The sequence below is a fragment of the Camelus bactrianus genome, chromosome 7 (assembly GCF_048773025.1).
Source record: "Camelus bactrianus isolate YW-2024 breed Bactrian camel chromosome 7, ASM4877302v1, whole genome shotgun sequence".
In the NCBI taxonomy this organism is placed as follows: domain Eukaryota; kingdom Metazoa; phylum Chordata; class Mammalia; order Artiodactyla; family Camelidae; genus Camelus; species Camelus bactrianus.
Window position 1 is genome coordinate 36,776,622 of NC_133545.1, and position 25,600 is coordinate 36,802,221.

General features: G+C 46.4%; 1 protein-coding gene and 1 long non-coding RNA gene across 3 annotated transcripts in view; both read right to left on the bottom strand.

The window, feature by feature from the left end:
• EEPD1 (endonuclease/exonuclease/phosphatase family domain containing 1) overlaps positions 1-3,652 on the bottom strand; it is a 100,114-nt gene extending 96,462 nt beyond the window's left edge. The window contains exons 1-2 of one of the 2 annotated variants that reach the window (XM_010955396.3): positions 3,466-3,652; positions 1,636-2,694 (exon numbers count right to left, since the gene is read on the bottom strand). In XM_010955396.3, coding sequence (XP_010953698.1) covers positions 1,636-2,513 — 878 coding nt within the window. In that variant the 5' untranslated portion in view covers positions 2,514-2,694; positions 3,466-3,652. Of the gene's footprint in view, positions 1-1,635; positions 2,695-3,162 lie in introns of both variants that reach the window. The other variant, XM_010955395.3, reaches the window with a different exon arrangement.
• A 1,800-nt stretch (positions 3,653-5,452) lies between these two features.
• Positions 5,453-25,600, bottom strand: part of LOC141578252 (uncharacterized) — a 45,354-nt gene continuing 25,206 nt past the window's right edge. The window contains exons 3-4 of the long non-coding RNA XR_012508393.1: positions 13,451-13,584; positions 5,453-6,701 (exon numbers count right to left, since the gene is read on the bottom strand). This is a non-coding gene — a long non-coding RNA (uncharacterized LOC141578252). The remainder of the gene's footprint in view (positions 6,702-13,450; positions 13,585-25,600) is intronic.

The following is a 25,600-nucleotide window of genomic DNA, read 5'->3' on the forward strand; positions in this document are numbered from 1 at the left end:
GCCCACGCACAGTACAGTGGGGCTCAAACTTCAGTGGGTATCAGAACCACCCTGAGGGGGCATGAAAACACAGAAGCCCAGAGTTTCTGAGTTAGTTGCTGATGCTGGTCCAGAGACTGCGCTTGAAAAATCACTGTCATAGTTAAGTGGGCAAGGGCTACCCAGTCTCTCATTCCCACTGGGACAACTTCAGATCCTGACTCATCCTCCTCCACCCCCGCAAACTGAGCCTTAAGAAAACCCCTGAAAGGAATTAAACAGCCATCCCTCCACCTCCTCCGTTCCCCTTCGTCCATAGTGGACGAAGAGAACAATCATCCAACAATATCCCCCAGGGCTAAGTCCCGTTCTCACCTGTGCACAAGATGATTTTGCAAAAGGAGTGAGTTATGATGCAAACCAGAGGACATGGTAGTGCAGGAAGAGCACTCAGGGGTTCCCCAGGTCCCGTTCTCTGAGCTGCTGCGAGGTCCCTCAATGCTCAGTGACAAGAGCATGCCACAGGGACGGTGCCAGGGAAACGCTGTGACCTGCTTTTCTCCTCACTCATTTATCCTCATGCTCTCCCATAATGCACTGTGATTTCCCACCAAGAACTCCCTTCATGTCACCAAACTGCCGCCTTGCCAGCCTCACCAACCATCCAATACAAAAGAAAGCAGCAAGCAACCCCAAGCCGACTGCATCTCTGGTGGGTGAGAGGGCAAGATCCCTCCAGACCAGGATCAGGGGGTTGTGACCTGGCAGGGACCATTAGAAATATTTCTTTCCTTCCCAAAGCTGATTATTTTATATAATACGCTATTTCACTAACAGCTGGAGTTACTGCTACAATAATATTACTTTGCTTTGGGGGGGTCATTCAAGGAAGTTCCTACAGAGAGCAGTGCTGTGAACAATGTAAACACTCAGTGACAAGAGCTCATCCTACAACTCTCCTCTACAGTTCAAATGAGAAAGTGTGGCTGATATTCACCACACATCAGCTTGGCCTTTTCTGGCTATGGGAGAGGAGAGGTTGCATACATTTGGGGCTGCAATTGTGGGCCTGAAAACCAACTTCAGGCTAAATAAGGAAAAAGAATGAAGAGTGATTCATTTACAGCATTTTGGTAAATATACATAGTGCGTGTATTTGCAAATACCTGGTTTTTAAGCTGGTTTTCTACACACAAATAGGCATATTTAGTGGGACAAATGTGACTTTGCCTCCCATTAAAAAAAAAAAATCCAATTAGCTACTTCTCGCATGCAAAACTGCAATAGTTTCCAGGCTCTGAGAGTGCCTGGTCTGGAGTAAACCCCATGAAGTCTTGTGAGCTAACCAACATTCTCCAAAGCAGTAACACCAATAAATACAATCTCCACCTACCCCAAATTTAGGAATTGATATCAGATATACCATGTTCAAGATACAGTCCTCAAGCCCAGACAGCTGTATGCAGAAAATTCTGGAGCAGGAGAGCTCAGCCAGTCAGAACACTGCACAATACTGGCTGGGGCCTCAAGAACACTGATTAAATAATCTTGCCCTCTCCCTAACCTCCCCTCCAAAAGTCCGCTCATTTGCATGCACAAATGAGACCACGCAGGAGCTGCTTCATGCCCAGCACCCTAGGTGGTTCTTGCCCTCACCTGTTTTCCAGGAGTGTCATGCACACCACCTCTCGCACCCCGGGGTTGTTGGCCTTCTCCACGGAACAGCTCTGCAAGTTCCAGGTGGCCAGCCTCAGCACAGGCCGCCCATCCCTTGTGCCTCCAAAGGCCTCCACCGAAGGCCGGGTGGAGATGATCTGTGTAGGCCCCCCCGGCGGCAGGTCCAGGTCCTCACTCTGCAGGCTCAGCGAGGTGGGGCTGGGGTGAGGCTTGGCAGTGAAGGTCAGGCCCCCGTTGGTGTGGGTGGACGGGGGCCTGGACCTCTCGGCAAACACCTGGTGCCGTATCCTGTCCAGGAAGGCGGCATTGATGCCGCCCATCCTCACCAGGTCCTCGACGCTGCGGAAGGGCCCATGCTCGCGGCGGTAGTCCACGATGCTCACGGCCATCTTCTCCGTGAGGCCTCGCACGCTCATAAGCTGAGCTGGAGTGGCGGTGTTGATGTTGACACGAGGGGTGAGGGGCACGGCGGCGGCCAGGTGGTGAGGTTGCTGCTCCGCCAGCAGGTCCCGCCGCAGAGAGCTGGGAGAGTGCTGCGCGGAGCTGCCCTTGCTGCTCACGCAGATCTCGAACTTGACTTGCTCCAGCTTGGTGGCACCCACGCCACTGACCAGTGCCAGGTCCTCTACCTTCTTGAAGCCACCGATGTACTCACGGTACTCCACGATGCTGCGTGCCACCGCACGCGTCACCCCAGGCAGGGTCATCAGCTCCTCCTCCGTGGCGGTGTTGATGTTGAGCCGCTCCTGATTCACCAGGATGTTGCTGAAGTTGCAGGCCGCGCTGAACTTGCGACTATGGGACAGGTCCGAGGGGTCCCGGGGGATGGAGCGGTGGCAGCCGAGGGTGCTCCCCATGGCCAGCCAGGATCAGGGGCCCAGGAAGGCCTCACCACCGCAGAACTCTCTGGCTAGGGAGGAAGCCCAGTAGACCCCACAGGTACAGAAGGGAAGGTGCAGGATTCGGGGGATGAAATGGTTACCACAAACACTAAATCTCCATGCCCATACCATCCAAAAGCACCTTTCACTTGGCCACCTGGAAAACAAATCAATAAACACACAGATCGATTGAATCAATTAATCAGTTTGTATTAGCACTCCCTACCTAAAGCTGGAGTTCTTAACCAGGATTCCAGGGCTGTTGCCCGTCTGTGAAGCCCAGAAAACACACACACAAGGGGGCAGGCCCATGAGGATCTACCCTGTGGTGAGGTCCAATTTTTATCACATTGGGGTCCAAAAACGCTGTAAGCCGCTTCTCTTGGAAAGAGACCTAGCCCCATCAGCCTACACCTCTCCTCCCCGCCTCTCTCAACTCTCCCAGCCCCGGGGCCTTTGGTCGCCCCCATTTGGGCTCTCGGGTATAAGGGAGGGTGCATCCCCCACCCTCTGCGCCTGAGACTCAGCGCCATCTGCAATTTGGGAATTCCGTCCTCACTAGTGCGGACACGGAGAAGGGGTTTCTCGACCCCCACCAGACCCGCCGCTGGTCCCCGCGCCCTACCTCTCAGCCGCTCCTCCAGGGCGTCCGCCTTCCACCTGCGGCTCCGAAGCCTGAGCCCAGCCCGGGACAGCAAGGGCCCCCTGCCTCCAGCCCTAGTGCCCGTGCGTTTGCGGGTCAGGGGCGGATCGCGGGATCCCTCCCACACCGCCTCCGGCAGGGCGTCCCAGCTCTTTCTGCTGGAGAAACTCTTAAGAGTCGCTCTCCCAAAACCGGCAGGAGCTGCAGGGCTTCGCCAAGGCGGCAGCGGCGGTGAAATTCGGCCGCCACGGCTGCACCTAGTCTTGCGGCTGCACCAGGACTTACGGCGTTGCCGCAGTTGCGTTGATCTAGGCAAAGAAAGGGTCTTGCCCGGGACTCGGGCGTCGGATCCGCAAGAACTGCGTCCAGACCCCGGCACCAGAGCCACGGCTCCCGATCGCTGTCCGTGTCAAAGCCAAAGTCCCGGCCGCGACGCCCGCGCCTCCGCCGGCACCATGGCCACGCCTCCTCCCGCGCGCCAACCCCTCCCCGGGACTCCGAGGGCACGTGGGGGCGGGGCCCGAGCGCGAGGCCTGGACCCGGGAGAGCGGAACCCGAGAGCGTGGGGGCGGGGCCTGGAGCGCGAGGGGTGGGGCCACGGACCGCGGGGGCGGGGACAGGACTCGAGGCGGTGGAATGCGCGGCCCAGAAGTGTAAGAGGTGGGGCTATGCTGCGAGAGGGCTGACCCGAGCGCTTGAGGGGTGGTGACGGAACGGGGGTAGTGGGGGAGGAGCGAGGAGGCGGGGCCATAGCGAGATGGGCGGGGCCCTGGAGCGCGGAGGCGGGGTTTAGGGACTGAGGAGGCGGAGCTGACGCCACAGCGGCAGCGGCGGGTCACCCAGAAGCTGTACTGGTGGCGGCTGCTCCTAAACTTGTGTTGCTATCGCGGATCAAAGGCTGGTTGTGCGGAATGGGGGCTTTCTAGTCTCGCCCGAGGCGAGACCTGCCCGGCTGCTTTTCGGCGGGCGGCACCGAGGGGCGCGCAGCAGACGCTGCCGGGCCTCCAGCCCGAGTTTAGTCCGTGTTTGGGGCGTGGGGACAGAGCTAGGGCACTCCCTATCGGGGCGGGGGTCACAGCTGCGGCTCAGGGGCCTCTCTCAGTTCTGTCTGAGAATGTTCGAGAAAGGACTGAATGAATCTTTATAAAGTCTGCCCCCTACTTTCGGCCTCCTCTTTTCTTCCACCAGAGTATTACCCTTGCACTGCTTACAGAGAGAGGTCCTCAAAAAAACAACGCGAGCAATTCATTGTGCTACTAGGAGGGAGCTCGCACCACCGATTAGAGATGTGTTCGCGTAGGTCACTAGCAGTGCTGCTCTTTGCCTGTTCAGCGCTCCGAGTAAATATAGATATTTTCTATAAGTATTAAATCTAGTCATTAAGAAGGAAGAACATGCTAGTTGGAAATGGAGGTTACTTCCCAAATTCAGAACAGTTTTTGGATCATAGTACTAAATGACAATTTGGTTAAAGATTAAAAAGTCTTCTACATTACACTGAATACACGAAGCTGGAATACTCGGTTAAACAAACCATGTGGTGATACCGTTGAATACTTTGACCCTGGGTATTCAGTGACCTCTGAAGTTTCATCCCCAAACAATGTGACCGATGCTCTGACTTTAAATTCCCCAGGCTAGATCAGCAAAAAGTCACTCTCAGGGAAGGCAGAAGTACTTCAGATGTGAAATGAGAGCCAGAAAAGTCTTGGCAAAATTCTGTTGCCTTTCTGATTGTGTATATACTAGTCAGGACTCTTAATTGCCAGTGACAGGAATCCAAGTCAAACTAGACCAAAAAGGGGTGGGGGGATTTCTGGGTTCTTGTGCAGAAAAGTTAAGGAATAGCTCTTACCTGTGTCGTGTGTGACTGCATCCAGCTCATCAGGATGTCATCAGGACCTGGTCTGACCCCCTCCATCTATCTCCTCCTCTGGCTCCCCAGCTCCAGCACTAAGCTACGTTATACCTCTCCTTTCCTCCTGCAGTCCTGTTGTGATAAGGGAAGAAAATGTTTAAACAGAAAATGTTAGAGGAAGGAAAGATCTTTGTTGATCAGAATGCCTTAATGGGCCTTCATGGCTGTGGATGGACAGCCTGGGAGCCTTGCTGGTTGGGCTAGAAGTAGAGAAACCACATATTGTATTATCCAAACCAGGTCAGGACACTTTAGAGGGTAAGGGGGGCACTACTGACTTCACCATCACAACAGGTATAATCTGGCTTTATTCCCTGTAAACCTAAGCATATGTTCCCTCTTTCAGAAATGAAGTCAAAAGGCAGCTAAACTACTGTGTGTTAAAACAAACAAAAACCCAAAACAGGATGGCTAAATTTAAAATGACTGACCACACCAAATGATGATGAAGATGTGGAGCAACTGACGCTCTCATACATTGCTAGTGGGAGCATGAAACGGTACAGTGACTTTTGAAATCAGTTTGGCAGTTTCTTAAAAAGTTAAACATACATCTGCCATACAACCCAACCATCCATTTGTAGGTATTTACCAAAAGAGAAATGAAAGCATAAAACCTAAAATCTTGTACATGGATTTTAATTGGAACTTCATTATAGCCAAAACCCAGAAACAACCCCAATCCACCAGTAGAAAGTATATAAACAAATTGTGGTATATACATATGAAGGAATACTACTCAGTGATAAAGACAAACTATTAATAGCCACAAATATTGAAGAATCTCAAAATCATACTAATGAAAGAAGCCAGATTAAAAAAACAGAGAACATATTGCATGACTCCATTTATACAAAACTCTGAAAGATATAAGCTAGTCTCTATAGAGAGAAAGCAGATCAGCAGTTGCTTGGGGATGGGAGGAAGGAATGGATTAGAAAAAGACACAAGGAAACTTTGAAGGGAGTGATGGAAGTGTTGTTTGGGGTGTCGTCGTTCCATGGATGTATGTATGTCAAAACTGATAGAGCTGCACTTTTTAAATCTGTGCAGTTTAGTTTACTTCAATTATACCTCAATAAAATAGGAGGGGGGAAATCTTCAAAACATAAAAAGAAATGCTCTTTAAACTTAAAAAAAAAAAAAAAAGACAGGATTACTTGGGGGAGGAGGGATAGGTGACCCAGGGTGGAGAGGAGGAAGTTGAAGGGGAGCAAAAGGGTCCAAGAAGAAGGTGAGTCTGGAGCTAACAGAAGAGACCAGTGATCATTCCCCAGTTAGGGTTGGGGTCCCAGGAGAGGGAATAGATTGTCATTGTCTTAAGCTTATAAATACTGAAGTGGTTGCCTCAATATTTATCATATAGATGTGATCCTCAGACCTTGCTTTCCCAACAAGAAAAGCCAGTGTCACAGCTCCAAATGTTCCCTTTACAGTGCATTGACATTTGTACCATTCTTAGGATGGCTTCACCAGGTTTCAGTTTCCCCAAGGAAAGTGGTTTGGTTTGGTTTTGTCTTGTTTTTCCATTTGAGTCACAAGCGAATTTTGAAGCATTCAGGGCGCTCCTCTTGCCAAGTGGTAGATGAGGGCCTTGTGACAGCTGTAGCAATAAAGCAAAGTGTTTTTCGTTTGTTTATATATTTTTTAAATGGAGGTACTGGGGATTGAACCCAGGACCTTGTGCATGCTAAGCTTACGTTCTACCACTGAGCTATTTCCCTCCCTCCTGAAGGTTTTTTCTTTTTAAACAATTATGTTTAAACTCAATAAATCAGCACAGTTTTTTGGATTGTGTTTATTTCTACAGGGCCATTTCCCCTCCCCCGCAAGCACAGAACACGATGGAGAAGAGCAGGGAAGAGGAGAAATGCCCGGGGCAACAGTCTCAACTCAGAAGTGCACCGAGATGGAGGGGAGGAGCCCCGAGCCTCTCCTCTTGTCTCCCGGGTGGCCCCAGGGCAGTCCTTTAAGCTGCCAGTTATCTTGGAGACTATGCTTCTGAAGGCCATGGAGGTGCCAAACATCCTTTCATCTGAACCCCATGAGCAAAGGCCAGGCAAGTTGCACACCTCCATCCTCCACTGCTTGAAGTCCTCTCGAAGGTGGGCCATGCACCCACGGCAGCTCAGTTCCCACCCTCAGCTGTTGGCACCCAGCATCTGACCGCATCCTCCATTATCTTATTGGGCTCCATGGCCCCTCAGGCCACAGGTTTTCTGTGCTGCTGCTCTGACTGTTCTCAGAGTAGGAATTAAATGCAGAAATGGCAAGCTTGCTGAAACTCTGCTCCTTTGGGTCAGCTGTACCTTGCAGGATGGGTGGGTAAGGAGGGCAGCTGTTGGTGGGACTGGCCAAAGGAGTGGGCTTCAGGGTAATGGTGCTGCCCTCCAGCTCAGATCTCTGGCAGGCCAGGAGCCTATAGGTGACTGTCACTTCATCATACTTCTAGCACATCTATAAGTCATGGATCCCTTCCCATGTACGTCTTCAATTCAGTCTGCCCAGGATCCTTGTAGTCAGGTAGTGGCTCTATATAAGGCATTAGTTCCTCTCTATGGCCCATGTTCATCCACAAATCCTTTATGATTTCCTCTAAAGGGCCTTCCTTGATGGGGTTGAGGATGACGAATTTCTGGAGCAGGTTTTCATATTCCATGGGCATGTAGAAGGGAGTATTGTATATTCTGTTCTGTACCTACTCCCATAATAAAGAAAAAGAGAAAAAGAATAAAGAAAGAAAAAGGAGAAAAGTTGAAAAGAATAAAGAAAAATGTGAGAAAAAGTTAAAAGTAAAATAATTAATAAAAAGAAAATGGGAAAAATAAAAGGAAAAATGAAAAGGTTTTAAATTAGAAAAATTAAAATAAAGGAATAAAGAAAACTGAGGGGGAAAAAAAAGAATAGAGGGTGGAAAAAAAGAAAAAATACCAAAACAGACAAAAAGCCAAACAGAAAAAAATTTTACCTTTGGTGAAAACCCCTCGGGTGACTGAAAGCTGGCTTCCCAAGCTAGACAGACCAAAACCCTAGGCCCAGCACAGCAGGTGTTCAGAATTCCATAACAATAGTTCCTTACCAGGTCATAGCAAGAAACTGACCTGTCATAGCTAGGGATAATACACAATAACTTTCTCACTTTTTTGTCTCAAGAATCCTTTACTGTTTAAAAAAAAAAAAAAAAAAAGGAGCTTTATGTTTATTTGGATTATGGCAATCAATATTTACCTTATTTGAAATCAAAACCTGTAGGATGCTTCAGTGAACTTCTCATTTCTAGTTTGAAAAGCTATAATAATTTTTAAAAAGCTCATAATGTCTACATTTAAAATATTCCTTTTGGGGTGGAAGGGATAGCTCAGTGCTACAGAGTGTGCTTAGCATGCAGGAGGTCCTGGGTTCAATCCCCAGCACCTCCATAAAAAAATAAAAAATAAAATAAATAAAATCTGATTACCTCCCCCTCCCCCCAAAAGTTAAAATAAATAAAATGCTCATTTCTTTTTTTCTTTAAATTCTGTATGATTGGTCTCAGAATGATGCCACAACTTACTGACATCATGATATTACACAGAAATGTTCTTTTGCATAAAACAATGAAATGTTTTGGTCTGGCCTTGGTGTTAGGGTAATACTGCTTTCATAGAATTAGTTAGGGAAGATTCCCTTCTGCTTCTATCTTCTGGAAGAAATTGTAGAGAATTGGTATTATTTGTTCCTTATATGTTTGGTAGACTTCACCAGTGAACCCACCTGGGCCTGGTGCTTTCTGTTTTGGAAGGCTATTAATATCAGTTCAATTTCTTTAATAGATACAGACCTATTCAGATTGTCTATTGAATAAGCCTTTTTTTTTAAATGAAATTTTTGAAGAGAATTAATCAAAACATTTCTATGACAACAAACAAAATAGAGAGGATTGTGAAAAAAAATTCCCCTCTTATGATCCATCTGTCTGTTTGCAGATGTGCCCGCCTATCTGCCAAGGGATCACTGTCTGCTAATAGATATAGAAGAACCTATTTCTCTGATCAGATACATAGAAAGTGAAGAAGAAACAGCTCCAAATCATTTTTATGTGCAAACCTACATCTATTTTGGTTTTACTAAATAGCTTTCATCAACCCCCACAATTGAGCTCAATAGCAGTTAAAAACAGGCACCTCAATTCACAACTCCAAGGGAACCCAGAAGTGTCATTTCTCCTTCCTTCAGTGGACTTGGCCTTTTTCCAGGGAAGTGGATTGAAAGGCAGGAATGAAATTTTGGCAGTACCAGTTTGGGTTTCTTTGTATCAAATTCCTCCTTTAAAAGCTCAGTCTATTGGCTGATAAATTATTTCATTTCTTGGCTGACAGTTGAGGGCTTTTGTCATTTCCCTGACATCGTAAATGCCTTTCCAATTGGCATTTTATTTCTTATGGAGCATTTGTCTAGAAATTATTGTAGCAAAGTCCCAATAGAAGGAGGTGGCTTCATTAACAGTACCAAAATGGAGAACATTTACCATCAGAGGCACTGTGTTGCTTCTGATGGTAAGACCCAGAATTGTTATAATTACAGAAAATAATATTCATTAATCTTTAAAGGTGATGTGATTATCACCATCACACTTAGGAACAAAAGCTCCCATTTGTTTTATTCATTTCCTCATAAAAGCAACATTTCCAGTTAATTTCAGACTTCCACTTTTTCACAGAATAGTTTATTCTTTATTGTTTATTAAATTTGAGGGTTTATGAAACATTCGTCTTCATCAAGCCTATTACTTTGATTTCTGGGTGCCCAATTAGGAGGCTTCTCTTAGCATAGAAGACTCCAGAGGCAGAAGAGGGAATGAGGCAATTATTCCTACCTTGGGATAAATCAAGGCAATGTCCTTGGACCCTGCACTTCTGAGGGTAGAGTAGGGAGGAAGCGCGGCTGACTGGAGCTCGAGGAGAAGGCGCTCATACACATACAAGCAGCAGGTGGACCTCACCTGCTCTGCCTCCCCCTTCAGGCTCCCTTGGCAGCTGCTGGATCCCAAATGTCAACACCCTGCCAAGTTCAACCTCATGATGCACTTTCCAGATTCTCCCCTTCTCTTCCGTTTCACCATGGCCACTGGCATTCTTTTTTTAGCCACATTTCTCCTAAATATTGGGAAAGTAAGGCCTGATAATCTGGTTCCTGACCTCAAAGCCCTACTTCTAGGAATGACTCCCTTAATTTCCTTGAAGGACTTAAAGAGCATCCCTCAGAGTGTGATCCAGTGGTGGTGAGGGAAATTGAGGAGACGCCACACCCAGCACTAAATATGATTGAGCCCCGCTGTGGGGAATCTCTCCGTTTTCATTCCTCCTACCGTCACTTTGTGTCCAGGGGAAATTCTTAGTTCAGGGCCACTGTGATCGTAACATGTTCTCACATTTGTTAATCTTTTTCTGTAGAGAAAATGATGCTCTGAGGCTCAGAATCTTGGCAGGCACCAGTATCCAGCTAACGTTTAATTATATTGTTTTTCATTTGTGGGGTTATTTTTCGGGGGGGGCTGTCTTCTATTTATGGCCAAAGATATAGCTGTACTATATACAGTCATACATCCCCAAGCCCACAGGGTGCTCCAAAGTGGCAGTAAACCATGAAGGTACTTGAGAAAGGCTGCAGAATAAAGACCATGTTTTACAGGCAGTGGTTCTCAACCTTGGCAGCACGTGGGAACCCCAGGGTCACTTGTCCGAATCCCAGTGCCCAGGCCCCTCCCCAGACCAATTCCATCAGAAACTCAGGAGTGGGACCTAAGTAGGGGTATTGTGCATAGCTTGAGAACTAGTGCTTTAAACTAATCTTAGATCTGAGTGTAGATGAGACTGAACATTTTCTCCACACCAGAGTGACAGGATCAGCACCTGGAACATGAATACATATTTTAATGGCCAAGGTCAGCCACAGTCTTAAAATGTCAGTCCAAAGAATTATAAAATTTTAAAGCTGGAGGGGATCTGAGAGCATCAAGTCTAAATCCTCATTTTATTCTTGAGGCCTAGAGAGGCTAAGAAACTTGCTAGGAATCACCCCCTAAGAGCCCATGGCAGGGCTCCTTCCCCAACATCCTGCTGCCTCTCTGGTGGCTGTAACTGCCTCAGTTGCAAACTGACCCGGAAGAAATGACAATCTTTTTGAGGAATAAGCTAAAGACACAAAATTTGGAGGCTTCCAGAAAGTGGAGGGGAAAGATGTTGTAGGGAGCCCAAGAGACACCACAGACGTTCCTTTAAGCATGTTCCATATTGGAAAGTGCTAGATTAGAGAAACTGAAATGAGTTTCATCACTGCAGGACTTCTCAGGGCCTTTAATTTACTAACATGCAGAGGGAATCTCCAGAAGGAGACAGGACAGGCAGCGTTGGTGTGCTGTTTTATGTGGCAGATTTCACAGGACTAGCCTCTCTTGGGAAAGTACTAGGTGGACAGTTTCCTAAAGTTCTGGCCCACTCTCCATCCCTCTTACCCCGCTTTATTTTTCTTAATAGCCTTCATCATTTATAGATTTGTTTATTGACTGTCTCTTCCTCACTAAGACATAAGCTCCTTGAGGGGAGGGAGTCGGATCCCACTGCTGTATCCCAAGCACCTCCAACAGTGCCTAGGTCTTCATAAATATTTATGAAAGGGGCTGAGTGGATAGTCTCTTAACACATAGGTAACCATGAGTAGTTACCTAGCGTACTCCTCCTGGTCATGACTATCCGTCTCTTACTGCAATGTTAGGCAGGGTTGTTGGGGAGTCTGTATGCTGCAGGGAGTTTCAAAGAGCCAAGTGGCCCTGGTGGCACATGGGCTAATGGCCAGGCTCTGGCACTAATGAACTCTGTGGCCTTGGGTAAATCAATTGACTTCTCTGGGCCCCATTTTCCTCATACAGTAAAATGAGTGGACAGGGTTAGACAATCTCCAAATGTCCTTCTCAGGTATTGTATGACAGTGTTCCAGTGAAAATAACTGATGTAACTGGGGATTTGCCTATTTCTCCTTGGAGTTCTATCAGCTTTTCCTTCATATAGTTTGAAGCTGTTATCAGGCCCATAAATATTTAAGATTGTTAATTCCCCATGATAAGTTAATCATTTTATTTTTATGAAATGACCTTCCTTGTCCTTGGTAACATTCTCTGCCCTGAAATCCACTTTGTCTAGTGTTGATATATCCCCCCCAGCTTTTTTTTAAAAATTAGTGTTCCCATGGTACATCCTTTATCATTCTACTTTTAACCTATTTGTGCTTTTTTTTTTAAAATTTAAAGTGAGTTTCCTGTAGACAGCATATAGTTGGTTCTTGCTTTTTTAAATCCAATCTCTCTGTCTCTGTCTTCAAGTTGAAGCATTCAGATCATTTAAATTTAATGTGATTATTGATAACGTCAGGTTTAAATTGACCATCTTGCTGTTTTTCTGTGTTCCATCATTCCCTTTTCCCTTTTTTCTCTTTTTCTGCTTACTTTTGGATTGATTAATTTTTTGTAACAGCTTTTTTGATATATAATTCATATCCCATATACCTCACGCATCTGAAGTGTAAAATTCAGTGATTTCTAGTATAAACACAGAATTGTACAACCATCATCATCCATTAGAGAACATTCTCATTACCCCCCGAAAAGGAACCTCATACTTTTAGCTATCACCCCCAAATCCTCCCATTTTTACCCTCCCTCCAGCCCTAAGCAATTATGAATCTACTTTCTGCCTCAATAGATATAGTTATTCTGGACATTTTATATAAGTGAAATCATGTAATATGGGCCTCTTGTAACTGGCTTCTTTCACTGAGCATAATGTTTTCAAGGTTCATCCATGCTGTAGCATGTATCCGTAATTCATTCCTTTTCATCATTGAATTTCACTGTATGGATGTTTATCTCGTCATCAATTGGTGGACATTTTATGAAAAATGCTGCCGTGAAATTCATGTTTTTCATTTCTCCTGGGTATGTTCCTCGGGGTGGACTTACTGGGTCATATGGTAACTCTATGTTTAACTTTTTGAGCTGCTGCCCGACTGTTGCAAAGAAATTGCCCCATTTTACATTCCCACTAGTGTGGTATGAGAGTTCTAATTTCTCCACATTCTCTTCAACATTTATCAATATCTACTTTTTTTTCTCTATAGCCATCCTAGTAGATATAAAGCAGTATCTCTCAGGTGTTGGTTTGCATTTGATTCCATTTTATCTCCTTTGGGCTTATTAGCTGTACATCTTTGTGTTGTTATTTTAATGGCTGTTTTAGAATTTCTAGTACACATCTTTGACTTATCGCTGTCTTCCTTCATGTGATAGTATACCTCTTCATGCTTATTCAAGAAACTTACAAAAGTGTGCTTCCATTTCTCCACCTCCGACTTTTGTGCTATTGCTGTCGTGTCTCTGGTTAGAATAGATGCTCTCTTCCTTGTAGGGTAATGGTGCTCTGTGACCCAGAGGGAATAGGACTTGTCGTGGGAAACTACAGGAGGGAAAGCAAATGGGTTAATTTTTTAGGCTTTTGCATTGTTCCTAGAGGGCAGGCCTGGTCCAGCTGTCTGTATCACCAGGGAGAACCTGGATTCAAATCAAGAGGGGTCTGGATTCAAATGCAGGGAAGTGGAGAGGAGGTCTCAGAGTGGGAGAAATCCTCCAGAATCCCCAAAGCACCTTCAACAGACTCCTGATTCTCCTGAGGATCTTCCTGGCTGCATTCTTCAGGATCCACGTTGCTGGGTTCATGAGTAAAAAGTTCATCAGATAAAGTGATTACGCATGAATCAGGGTAGGGCAACAGAGAGTTATGGCTTAGAAACAGAGAGACTTGGGCTCAAGTATCAGCTTAACCATTTAAAGATACATATCCCAGGGACAAGATCTAAAAATCTCATGAGCCTCAGTTACTTCACCCATAAAATGGGAATAAAAATTCTTACCTCCTAATATTGATAAAAGGATTAAATGAGGTGATGCAGGAAAAAGCAGCCATCATGTGATGTAGCAAACACTCCATGAGTATTTTTATCCCTTCTGTAGGACTCATTATTTACTAGCCAATTGTATTTTTACACTTTTCATATTTCGCAGGAATTCATATTTCAGGGACTACACTGAGTTTGAGAACCTTTTTCCTCCTTATACTCTTAAAAGTCTAGTGAGTGCAAATATTTTTATGAGATTGTCACCAACTCCCTACTTTTCAAAGTGCAGAACTGCCATTCATTGGGATGAGCAATGCCAGGCACCCTGCATGCCTCATTGCCAAAGATAATCATCAACCCCTTAAGGATGGGCAGGGTTTCACAACCTTGGCACTATTGACATTTGAAGCCAGCTCATTCTTGGTTATGTGGGGCGGTCCTGCACATGGTAGGGTGGTTCCCAGCATCCCTAGCCTCAACCCATGATATGCCAACAGCATTCCTCAGTTGTGACAATCAAAAATATCTGCAGACACTGCCATGTATCTCCTGGGGGGTGAAATCTTCCCCAGGTGGGGACCACTGCAATGGGGTTGGTGTCATTCCTATGTACCTGTGAAGGAGCCACAGTTCAGAGTGGTCAGGAGCTCTGCTCAGAGTCACACAGCTACCAAGTGGTGGAGGCAGGATTCAAAACAGAATCCAGCTCGCTCCTAAGCCCCATATCACAGTGACTCGAGAATGCACTCTTGTCTACAAATATGGCCTCCAATACTTTTGACAGCCTTGGCTTTAAACTCTGCCTTTTGTGCTGGAAGTGCCTAGAATCTGGACTCTCTGCTCTAAAAACCAAGAATAGGCCTCCAAAAGGAGCAATTAGATAGTCATTGTTCACAGACAATGGGCTCAGAGGAATGAGTGGGCACACTGCATGCAGCTGGCAACCAAACATGCTTTTTCTTGACACAAAGCATGTTACAGTTTGAATCACGTCCCCCAACAGATACATTGGAGTCCTGCTCCCTGGTACCTGTGAATGTGACCTTATTTGGAAACAGGGCCGTTGCCAATATAATCAAGTTAAGATGAAGTCATTTGGGGATGAGCCCCAAATCCAACATGACTGGGGTCCTTATTATAAGAAGAGGAAAGTTTGGACACAGGCACAGAGGAAAGAAGCATGTGAAACTGGAGGCAGAGCTGGGAGGGATGCTGCCACAGGCTAAAAGACATCAGGGCTACCAGAGCTGGGCGAGCCAGTGAAGGATCCTCCCCTAGAAGCTTGGTAGGCACGTGGCACTGTCGAAACCTTGCTTTCAGACTTCCAACCTGCAGAGAATAAATTTCTATTGTTTTAGTTCAGCCCATTTGTGGTACTTTGTTACAGCTACCAGGGGAAAGCCCTCCAGGGGAGCCCTCCCCAGCTCTGGGAGCCCCAAACACCCCATACTTTGGTTTGACAGTGCTTCTTGTTCCCCCATCAGTTATAATATCTGGTTATTAATCAAAGTCATCAAAGCTATTTAACTCTCCTACAATAAACCCACAAGTTAGACTGTGCCTCCTGCTAATTACACGGTGGAGATAGTGATCTGACAACGAACTGACAACTCAGGGGACTTCCTAGGTGACAGCTGCCCACTCAGATGCCTCCACATGGCATTTCCACAGCAGCAGCCTGGTGTGTCAGCGCCTTATCTTTCTTGGTAATAGGAGGGACCATATCATCCCGAGATAAGGAGGAACGACTTCACAGAATGACTCGGTGGCCTTGGTTACCTGCAGGTCATGGGTAAACAGACAGAGGAGAATGAACTTCAGACAACCATGAGATGCATATGCATAGGAAGTGACCAAAGTAACCAAGACCGTTTAAAAGCTAAAATCCAAAGCAGTTTGTTCTGGGCACGTAAATAGGTAGCAGCAAATAGACTCATATTTAGTCCAGAATTCCTGAGGCTAAATCAGACCTTAGACGTCACGTGCGTCCCAAACAGGTCTCTCATCTTTCCCTGCCCAAGCCCCATGGGATGTTCCAAGTTTAAAGGATTGTATGGACAAGTGAATTTGGGAAGTGTTCTGTATTTTAATATCTGGAAAGTTTAGAAGGCCCATTAGCATAGTAAAGACTTTGAGAAATTCTGCTGGAAAGACACTGTTCAACTCCTTTTGGGAACGCAGTGGAACCCGCTTTGGACTACTGATTAAGTTTATTTAACCTGTTCACTTTGCAGAATTTGAGGCTGAGGCCCAGAGAAATTAGATGCTTTTTCAGAGGTCGCACAGAAAGTGACCTTAGGTGACTCAACTGGGATCTTCAGATTCCGAATCCATTGCTCTTTCTGTGTTTTCATCTTCCCATTAACTAGTTTATTAATAAACATTTGAGTGCTACCATGTGGGATGTGGGAACACAAAAATGAATAAGGCAGGCCTTGCCTCATGTGTAATTTACTATTTCAGGAGTGCATGAGCAACAGAGTAACAAATAATGGAGAGGTTATGGGAACAGGGAAGGGAGGGAGAGAAAGGCTGACTTTGGGATGCTTCAGTGATGAACACAGAACAAGTCAGTCTGGAGGTTTCAGTTTCTGTCACTGCTGTCCTCGTAAGTTTCATCGTCTGGACCCACCATCCCTGCCGCCCACAGCCTTTAACGGGGAGACGGGTGGCCAGAGCCCTGCCAACTGGGCTGCCAGGGAGGCTGCCTGCCAACCTGGCAGAGCTGATTGGGTCGGGGTACAGCCTACAGCCTGCTAAAAACTTACAATGTGCCCGTTCCACCCACACGGGACGACCAATCTGATTTCTTCAAAATGTGAACTGGGGGCTACAGAGAAGAGGCAGTGAGCAGGGAAGTGGAGGAGGAAAGCTCATCTAAGGAGCGTAGTTCGGGAGTGCCCTGCAGGGTCACAGGGAAGCCAGGGAAGTGAGGGAGCGGGCTGCCAGCAAGAGCAGAAGCTGCGAGGTGTGAGTGGGTGGGGAGCGGGTACTCAGCGGAGAAGGGGAGATGAGGGTGGATCCCAGTCCACAGACTCAGATCCACAGCTGCCCCGGCTCTGGGCTCTGGATCCGGGGAGGCCTGACTCCCTCCCACCTCCGGCCACTGCATTTCCCGAGGCCTTGCTTCCCTTGGTGCCCCCACCCACCCTCCCTGAGCCAGCCTGAAAGGCGCTCGAGTCTTGGCTCCTAAAAGTGCCTCACTCCCTTTTTAAACTGTGGTAAAATACACATAACATAAAATTTACCATTTGAAGTGTACGGTTCAGAATTTAGGGACATCCAAAATGCTCTGCAACCATCACCACTATTCATGTCCAGAACTCTTTTTTATCTTTCAAAACTGAAACTCTGTACCCATTAAATAATAACTCCCCATTCCCTCTCCTCCTCCTAGCTCCTGGCTCCTGACTCTCTGCCTGAAGGAATTTGACTACTCTAGGTACCTCGTAGAAGAGGACTTGTCCTTTTATAACTGACATTTCATTTAGCATAATTTCTTCAAGTTTCATCCATGTTGTACCATGTGTCAGAACTTCCTGTTTAAGGCTGAATAAAGTTCCGTTGTATGTACATATCCCACTTTGCTTATCCATTCATCCATTGATGGACACTCGAGTTGCTTCCCCTTTTTGGCTATTTGAATAATGTTGCTGTGAACATGGGTGTACAAATATCTCTTTAAGTCCCTGTTTTCAGTTCTTTTGAGTGTCAAGACGCCTGCCAGGGTAGCATAAGAAACAGGGGCTGCCTAGGGCTGAGATGGTGCACATCCCACTGAGGTCTGATACGGTGGGGTGACGAGGGAGTCCTTCTTTGGGACTTTACCCTGGCACATAACTTGTGTGCTCAGCAGCACAGGAAGACTCTCTCCAGGCAGAGACAGAGGATCAGTCTGAAGCACAATTTCCAGGCACTCCCGATTTCCCCTCCTGTCACAGGCTTTCTAGAATGTAAGTTCCATGGGGGTAGTGATTGCCCCATTCTGTTCACTCATCCATTTCTAGCTCCTGCTAAGTGCCTGGCACAAAAGACAGGTTCCTATATTATTCTTTCTGTCCTCCCCATAAACTTCCACCCCATAGTCTTGTTTTTTTTTTATCAACCGAAATCCGTAGTTTACATTGGGGTTTACTCTTGGTGTTGTACTATGGGTTTGGACAAATGTATACTGACACACATTCACCATTATAGTGTCACACGGAGTCATTTTGCTGCTCTAAATATCCTCTGTGCTGAGTATTTATCCCTCCCTCCCCCCGACCCCTGGAAACCACTGGTCTTTCTACCATCACATAGTTTTGTCTTTTCCACAAGGTCATACAGTTAGAATCACACAGTATATAGCCTTTCAGATTGGCATATTGTTAATATGCATTTGAGGTTCCTCCATGCCTTTTCATGGCTTGATAGCTCATTTCTTTTTGGTGTTGAATAATATTCCATTATCTGGATGTACCACGGTTTATTTATCCATTCACCTATGGAAGAACACCTTGGTTGCTTCCAAGTTTCGGCATTTGTGAATAAAGCTGCTATAAGCATTTGCGTGCCGTATTTGTAGGGACGTAAGTTTTTGACATCTTTGAATAAATACCAAGGAAAGTGACTGCTGGACATGTGGTCAGTGTGTTTACTTTTTCAAGAAACTACCAAACTGTCTTCCAAAGTAGCTGTACCATTTTGCATCCCCACCAGCAATGAATGAGAATTCCTGATGCTCCACATCCTCACCAGCATTTGGTGTTGTCTGGTGTTTTGAATTTTGGTCAATCTAACAGTTGTGCAGTGGTATCTTACTGTTGTTTTAATTTGCAATTTCATAATGACATACAATGCTGAACATCTTTTCATATGTCCACTTGCCATCTGTATATATTCTCTGGTGAATTATCTGTTTAAGCTTTTGCTCATTTTCCAACTGAATTGTTTATTTTCTTATTGTTTTAAGAGTTCTCTGTAAATTATGGATTAAAGTCCTTTATCAGGTATGTCTTTTGCAAACAGTTTCCCCCAAGTCAAGGCTGTGGCTTGTTCTCATTGTCTTGACCTCCTTAGTTTTAAAACAGGCATGAAGCCAACAGAAAGCTCCCTTGTATGTGGGGGATCTTATCTAGCGGTGCGTATTACAATCACCTAACAAGGATTTTGAAAACTTTTCTAGGTTTGGATCCTACCTCTGAGATTCCTGTTCTATCGATTTGAAGTAAGACCCAGAAATCTGTACCTTTAAAAAGCGCTCCTGGTGATCATGATGGACTGCTCCAATAGGAACCATGACACAAAGGCAGAATTTCAGACACCCTAAGAGATGGGAGGATGGTCCCATCAGGACATCTTGCAGAGTGCTGCCTACGCGGCCTCCCTACATGCCCTGTCACACAGCTCCATCTGAATCCAGGTGAGACCCAGACCCCTGTAATTCACTGCTCACTGGACATCTCCACCTGCCATCTCAAACTCACTTCTCCCAAGCTAAACCCATGATTATCCCCACCCCTACCTGGAAACCAGCTCCACATCTGATCTTTTGGCCTTGGAAGATGGCAGTTCCAATCTTCCAGCTGCTCAATTCAAAACCTTGACTTCTCTCTCTCAGACACATTAATCTATCAGCAATGCCTAGCGGCCAGGCCTTTAAAATAAAACCAGGATCTGACGACTTTACCCCTCTGCTGCCACCACTAAAGCAGGTCTCCCTGCTTCTGCCCTTGCCCCTTCTAGTCTGTTCTGCACCCTCACCCTAAGCCAGACTCAACCATAGAAACGGAGGTCAGATGACGTCCTCCTCTGCACACTGCCTTCCACTGGCTCCCGTCTCCCTCCCAGGAGAAGCCAAAGTCCTTACAAGGGCACCTAAGGTGCCTCGCAGCCCGTGTTGTCCTTACATCACCCTGCGGCTCTCTTACCTCCTCTGCTTTTCTCCTTCTTGGTCCTTCCAGCCACACGGGTGCTTTGAAGTTTCTGGAACTTGCCAGACCTACTCCACCCCAGGGCCTTTGCTTTGTGGTTCACTCCTCCTGGGTTGCTTTTCCCCCCTGAGAGCCCTGCAGGCTTCACAAGATGTCCTGTCTAAAATTTCAAGCCTCCCACCTGCTTTGCCAGAGCTGCTATCTTTATTTTTCTCCAGAGGACTTAGCTTTGGTTGATTACCTGCTGGCTTCTTTCTTTCTGTCCCGCTCCTCCTACTAGGTGCCTGAGCTGTCGGGCCAGGCTGACAGTCTCCTCTGTCCTCTGCAGAGCCCAGGAGCCTAGAACAGGACCTGGCGATGGCGGGTCTCATCCTCCGCACCCCTGTCTTCATCACATCCTCTCAGTCTCCCACGTCCTGAGTCCTCTTTCTTTTTAATCTCTCCCACCTCCGTCTCCCCCATTTGGTCTCCACTTCCTGAAACTATTCCTGAAAGCCAGGGCCCTCCTCCCATCTAATGCATCTTCACAGCTGCCAAAGGCTTCTTTCTAAAAGCCAGGTCTGTGGCAATCTTTCCACGACACCCCCTAACTTTCAGAACAGGGTTCAAACTCCCTGGCTTCAAACCCAAGGTCTCTGCAGATGGGGTCCTGCCTGCTTATGCAGCCTCATCTGGCCCCTGCCCACGTCCACGTACCTTCAACTCTGCAGGCTGTCTTCTCTGTCCTGCCTTTGCACATGCTGTTCCTTCTGCCTGGCAATGCCACCCTTGCTCCCTGAACCCCAGCCTCTCCTACCCTACATCCAGCAAGCCCCTACTTAGCCTTCAAATTCCAGCTGATGGAACCACCTTCAGAAAGCCTTCTAAGAACCCTGGTCATATCGGCAGCCCCTTCCAGGGATCCCCTAACCCCCAAGTGTACATCTTTATTATTTTTTTGTATTGATGTATAGTCAGTTACAGTGTGTCGGTTTCTGGTGTGTAGCAGAGATCGTCATTCTAAGTGAAGGAAGCCCAGTGCGCTTCTGCAGCCCCGCTCTGAACAGCGGTTGGATATTTGTGTGTCTGTTTCCATCATTAGTCCATCCAAGTTCTCTGCGTGCCTGGTTCCTCACCCTGGGCCTGGCACTGAATAGGGGCTCTGTATATGTTTCCTGGATGGATATGTCTCCAGAAATGTGAAAATGCGGCCCCAATCTGTGATAATGGTTCAAATGTCCATGGCATTTTTGCCAGCTAATGAGCTCAGTATTTAATAGTGCCAAGAATTGTTCCAGAATGCATCATTGCAAGTGTACCTGAAAACTAGGACAGAGGAGATAGCTGACCTGTCAGGGGTACCTGTGTAGCTCAGACTGGACTGGCTAAACCGTTTCCCCATATTTTTACTGTTCCTGTGTACGTGTGTATATATAGGTAAATATATAAAATGTAATATACACATGTATATTGTTATATAAAATGCTATATACACATGTATCTGTATGTGATTAAAGATCCTGGAAATATTCTCTGGGGATGGCTGGCTGGCTGGCTACTTTGATTATAGCCTCTGACATCTGGCTAAGCCTCCTGCATTCAGGCCGGTGAAGGGATAAACTATCAAAACTAATAGTCACTTTTTCCAAAGTCCCAGAACTGAAGTCACACTAAACACCTAGATATGTTTCTAATCAATAGGAGCTTGCTTCAAAATTTCTTTCATGTTAATTTTAGTCTACTTTATCCTGCAATCATAGAAGCCCCCTGACTAATATTCTCATAAAGAAATTCTGATATTTTAAAGGCAGTAATTACATCTATCACATTAGCTATTTTTAACTTATCCCAAATTGTCCATGTGAGGCAGACTAATGGTTTAATTTAACATCTCTGAGTGTGTTCATTCATTCATTTTCATTTAGAGGCTCTGTGGGTCATTTGGCAAATAAATGGTCACTGGGTGTCTACTTGGTTGGGAAAACATGTGATGTCCAAGTAAACATATAAATGAAATGTTCAAATGATACGTGCTGTGAGCAAAATAATATGTGCCAATGGATAGAGTGCTGGGACGAGGGGGCTGCTGCAAGTCAGATGGACAGAGCACCTTTCTGCAGAGATGACCTTTGAAGGGGAACCTGACGATGAGGTGAGCCAGCCACGTGGAATCGGAGGGGAGGAGGCGAGAGCAGATCAGTGTGGACACACTGTGGAACACGATCCTTGCCACACTGGAGGAGTCAGGCCTGATCTCCCCTCCATCCCCATCTCCTGCAGCCTGGCCAGGTGCCTTCCACTCCCCTACTCGTCCTCTGCCCTGCGGTCCTTTGTTGACACACCGGTCTCTGTGTCACCCGAGACAGCTTCTTGGGCCGGCCCGGAGATGGCCCACCCTTTCACCCTTGTATCTATTCACAATGTTTGGCAAAAAGGTGGAGCTCAATCTATGCTTGTGGCATTGTTGAACAACAATGACTGGACCACAAAGTAGGTAATGGCCAGTTATATGATAGAGGTTCCCAGAGGTGAGATGGAAAAATGAACTCCTGGAACCAGAAGAAACGTGTCTTTTAATTTGGGGATGATCTATAAATGATTCTCAGGAAAAAAAAACACATGCAGTAACTATTAAGAAGGATTTATGTTGTAAAACCATGAAGGGAAAAAGTGGGAGTGATTTGGAGCACTGCTGAAAATGGAATTTTATGTCTTTGCTGTTAATTTCATCAGCCACAGTTCTGGAAACCATTACTAGCCGCAGCTGGAAGGGCTCTGTGTGCTGGGTTGGGCGCCTTCTCCACCTCTGAGAACGGCCAGAGCCCATGATAATGCTCCTGTTGGCAGGCAGGCTGGAACTGCTGGGGTGTGACTCAGCCTGGTGTGCCCGCAGGTACAGCCAGCGTCCAAGGACCAGACACATCCCCTAATGGGTCTGCTAACCCTGACCAGTTGTGTGTTTTGCCTCTGATGACCCCGGCTCCTAAAGAAAAGACCAGAAATAGAATTCAGTAACTTCTGATCTAAAATCTCACAAATTGGCTCATATAGGGAGTCATTTTCGTGTCAATAGCAAATTCCTCTTATGGCATTTCTAGAAGGTTGAGCCCCAGGGGTGTGAGTCAGACCTGCTATTAAAAACTTTTTGTTTAAAGTACTGACAGGTAACATTTATGGAGTGGTGACTGTGGGCCAGGTGCTGGGCCAAGTGCCTTATCTTAGGTTAATTCTCACAGTAAACTTATGAGGCAGGCATTAATACTAACCTGATCTTCCAGAACAAGCAAAATGAAACTCAGAGAGGTTACAAAGCTGGCCAAGGTCTCTCAGCGATGGGGGAGCATTTGTCCTCTGGCCAAGAAGTCGATATCTCAAAAGCAAGGGTCTGTTCTGTTATCAGGGTTTGGGCTGTTCTAATCGCATCTGCAACAACGGCACATGTTTACACGGCAGTAATATTAACCCAGAGAGCTCATGGCTGAAATTGAGACACTGGTTTGAATCCTATGATGGAAGGTTCCAGATTTTGTGCTTTAGAAATAAAATCAACCATGTCTGTAATTGAGTACCTGCTGTGATCACAATTACAACAGCTACCATGGAGCACCTATTAGGTGGCAGAAATGGGATTCAAATCCAGGCAATCCAGTACTTTAAAATAAATTACCAGATAAATATTTAAGAACATTTATAGTTTTAATTTTTAATATTAATGGATTAAAATCCAGGGAAGTGCTTTAGGGTCTTTAATGCTTTTTAATGGTATCAGCGAGTCCTGGGACCAGAAGATTTGAGAACGGCTGTGCTAGGAAGGATCACCTCCCTGATGTGGTCAGGTCCTGTGCCCACCCGCAGCCTGGCCTTCTTCCTGCTGTGGATTTGGTGAAAAGAAGAACTTGCCTCTGCTAAGCCTCGTCTCACCCCATCCTAAGTCTGGCATCCTCAGCAGCAGTTCCTTCTGGGGCGTCTTGGCTCCACGTGGCAGCGAGGCCCAGAGGGACCTGGCTCTGCTGGGTGGACCGCAGGTGTCCTTTTCCAACGGGGGCTGAGCAACATGCTCTGTTCTTACCAAACCCTTTCCTCCCAGTGCCTCCTCCTCTGAACATCATATCACAGCCTTGAATTTATGAGACTTACTCCAATGATGAGGCCACTATCTCTTTTTAAGATCTCTCTGTGGAAGGCGGTATGTGGAAATTAGCAAGTTCACTGTCACTGGACAGTTTCCAACTGAGGCAAGACCAGAACTCTTTGAGGGGTTGTGGAGGAAATTCAGCAACAAAAAAGACATCTGCATTCTCTGGGATCCCTCCCATGTAAAAGCTGAACGCTCCCAAAGGCAAGGGCCATCACTGTTGGTGAAACCAACCAGCTGGTGCTGCTTTTAGCCCCGGAGCATTCTAGGAAGCGGTGTTCACCAAGGGGGTTGCAGTAAGCCCAATTCCTGAAGCTTCTGTAGGTGGCCTTCTTGTCTGTTGGAATATTGCAGAAACCATGACCTAAAACAGCCAGAAGTTAAGCCCAAGCCTTTTTTAAGCAGAGCCAGGTGCGCAGAAGGAGCACGAAACTATGAGACAAGGGAAAGCAGATGACGGTGGAGTCTTCTCTGTGCTCTAACTCCTTATTACTATTCATGAGGTCCCGTGTTTACAGGATACGTGCAGCGTACACTATATTTCTGCCTACATCAGGTTACTAAGAACTTTATGATGGGCAAGTGGAGGCTACTTTGTGCTAAATGACTTGCCCAGTGGCAGAGCGAGTTTCCAGCAGAGCCTAAATTTGAACGATGCTCTCTTGGCTATGCACTCTGTCCACTACACTGAAACTAGCTCTGATACCTGCGGGGGTGGGGGTGGGGGTGGGGGTGCAGCTCCTTGTGAACCCACTGAGCAGCCCCAGCGTTGGAACGGATGTTCTTTTGGCCTTGGCCCAGAAAGGAAACCTCCTAGACCCCCCAGGTCTCAGATTCTGGCCATCCCATAATGATCCAGCAACCTCCTGACAGCAGACCCTGTGACATCATTGGAAGGCCAAATCCTGGGCAGGAGGAACCAGCAAGGGACATCGAGACTCCACTCGCAGGCAAAGAGAAGAGAGAGAGAGAAATAAAGAGATCACATTGCTGGGCCCTGTGTATTGACGGGCACTGTCCTAGACATTTTAACGGTAAACTTTTGATTCAAGTCAAACATACATGCAGAAAAGTGTACAGATCATAAGCATGGAGCTTAGTGAATTTTCACAAAGGCAACACGCCCCTGTAAGAAGCAGAAAATTGCCAGCACCCCCAGAAGGCTCCCTGATGCCCCCTTCTAAGCACCACCCCAGAGGTACCGCTACGCTGACCTCCAGCAGCGTTCACCGCGTTGAGGGTTTTGAAGTTTAAACATATGGACACACAGTGTGTTCTTTCTGGTATTGGGCCTCATTGTCTCTCAACACTGGTGGTAAGATTCATCCTGGGTGCAGTTTGTCCATTCTTGTTGCTATAGAGCAAGTACTCTGCCGTATGAATGTGTGATGACTCATTTACATTCTCTGTTGGTGGATTTTTGAGTGGTTTCCAGTACCTAACTGTTGAGGATAGTGCTGTGAATATGTAGACATTCTTATATGTGTCTTTTGGTATTTATGTGCACTCATTTCTCTTAGGTTTGTAACTGAAAGTACAATTGCTATTATA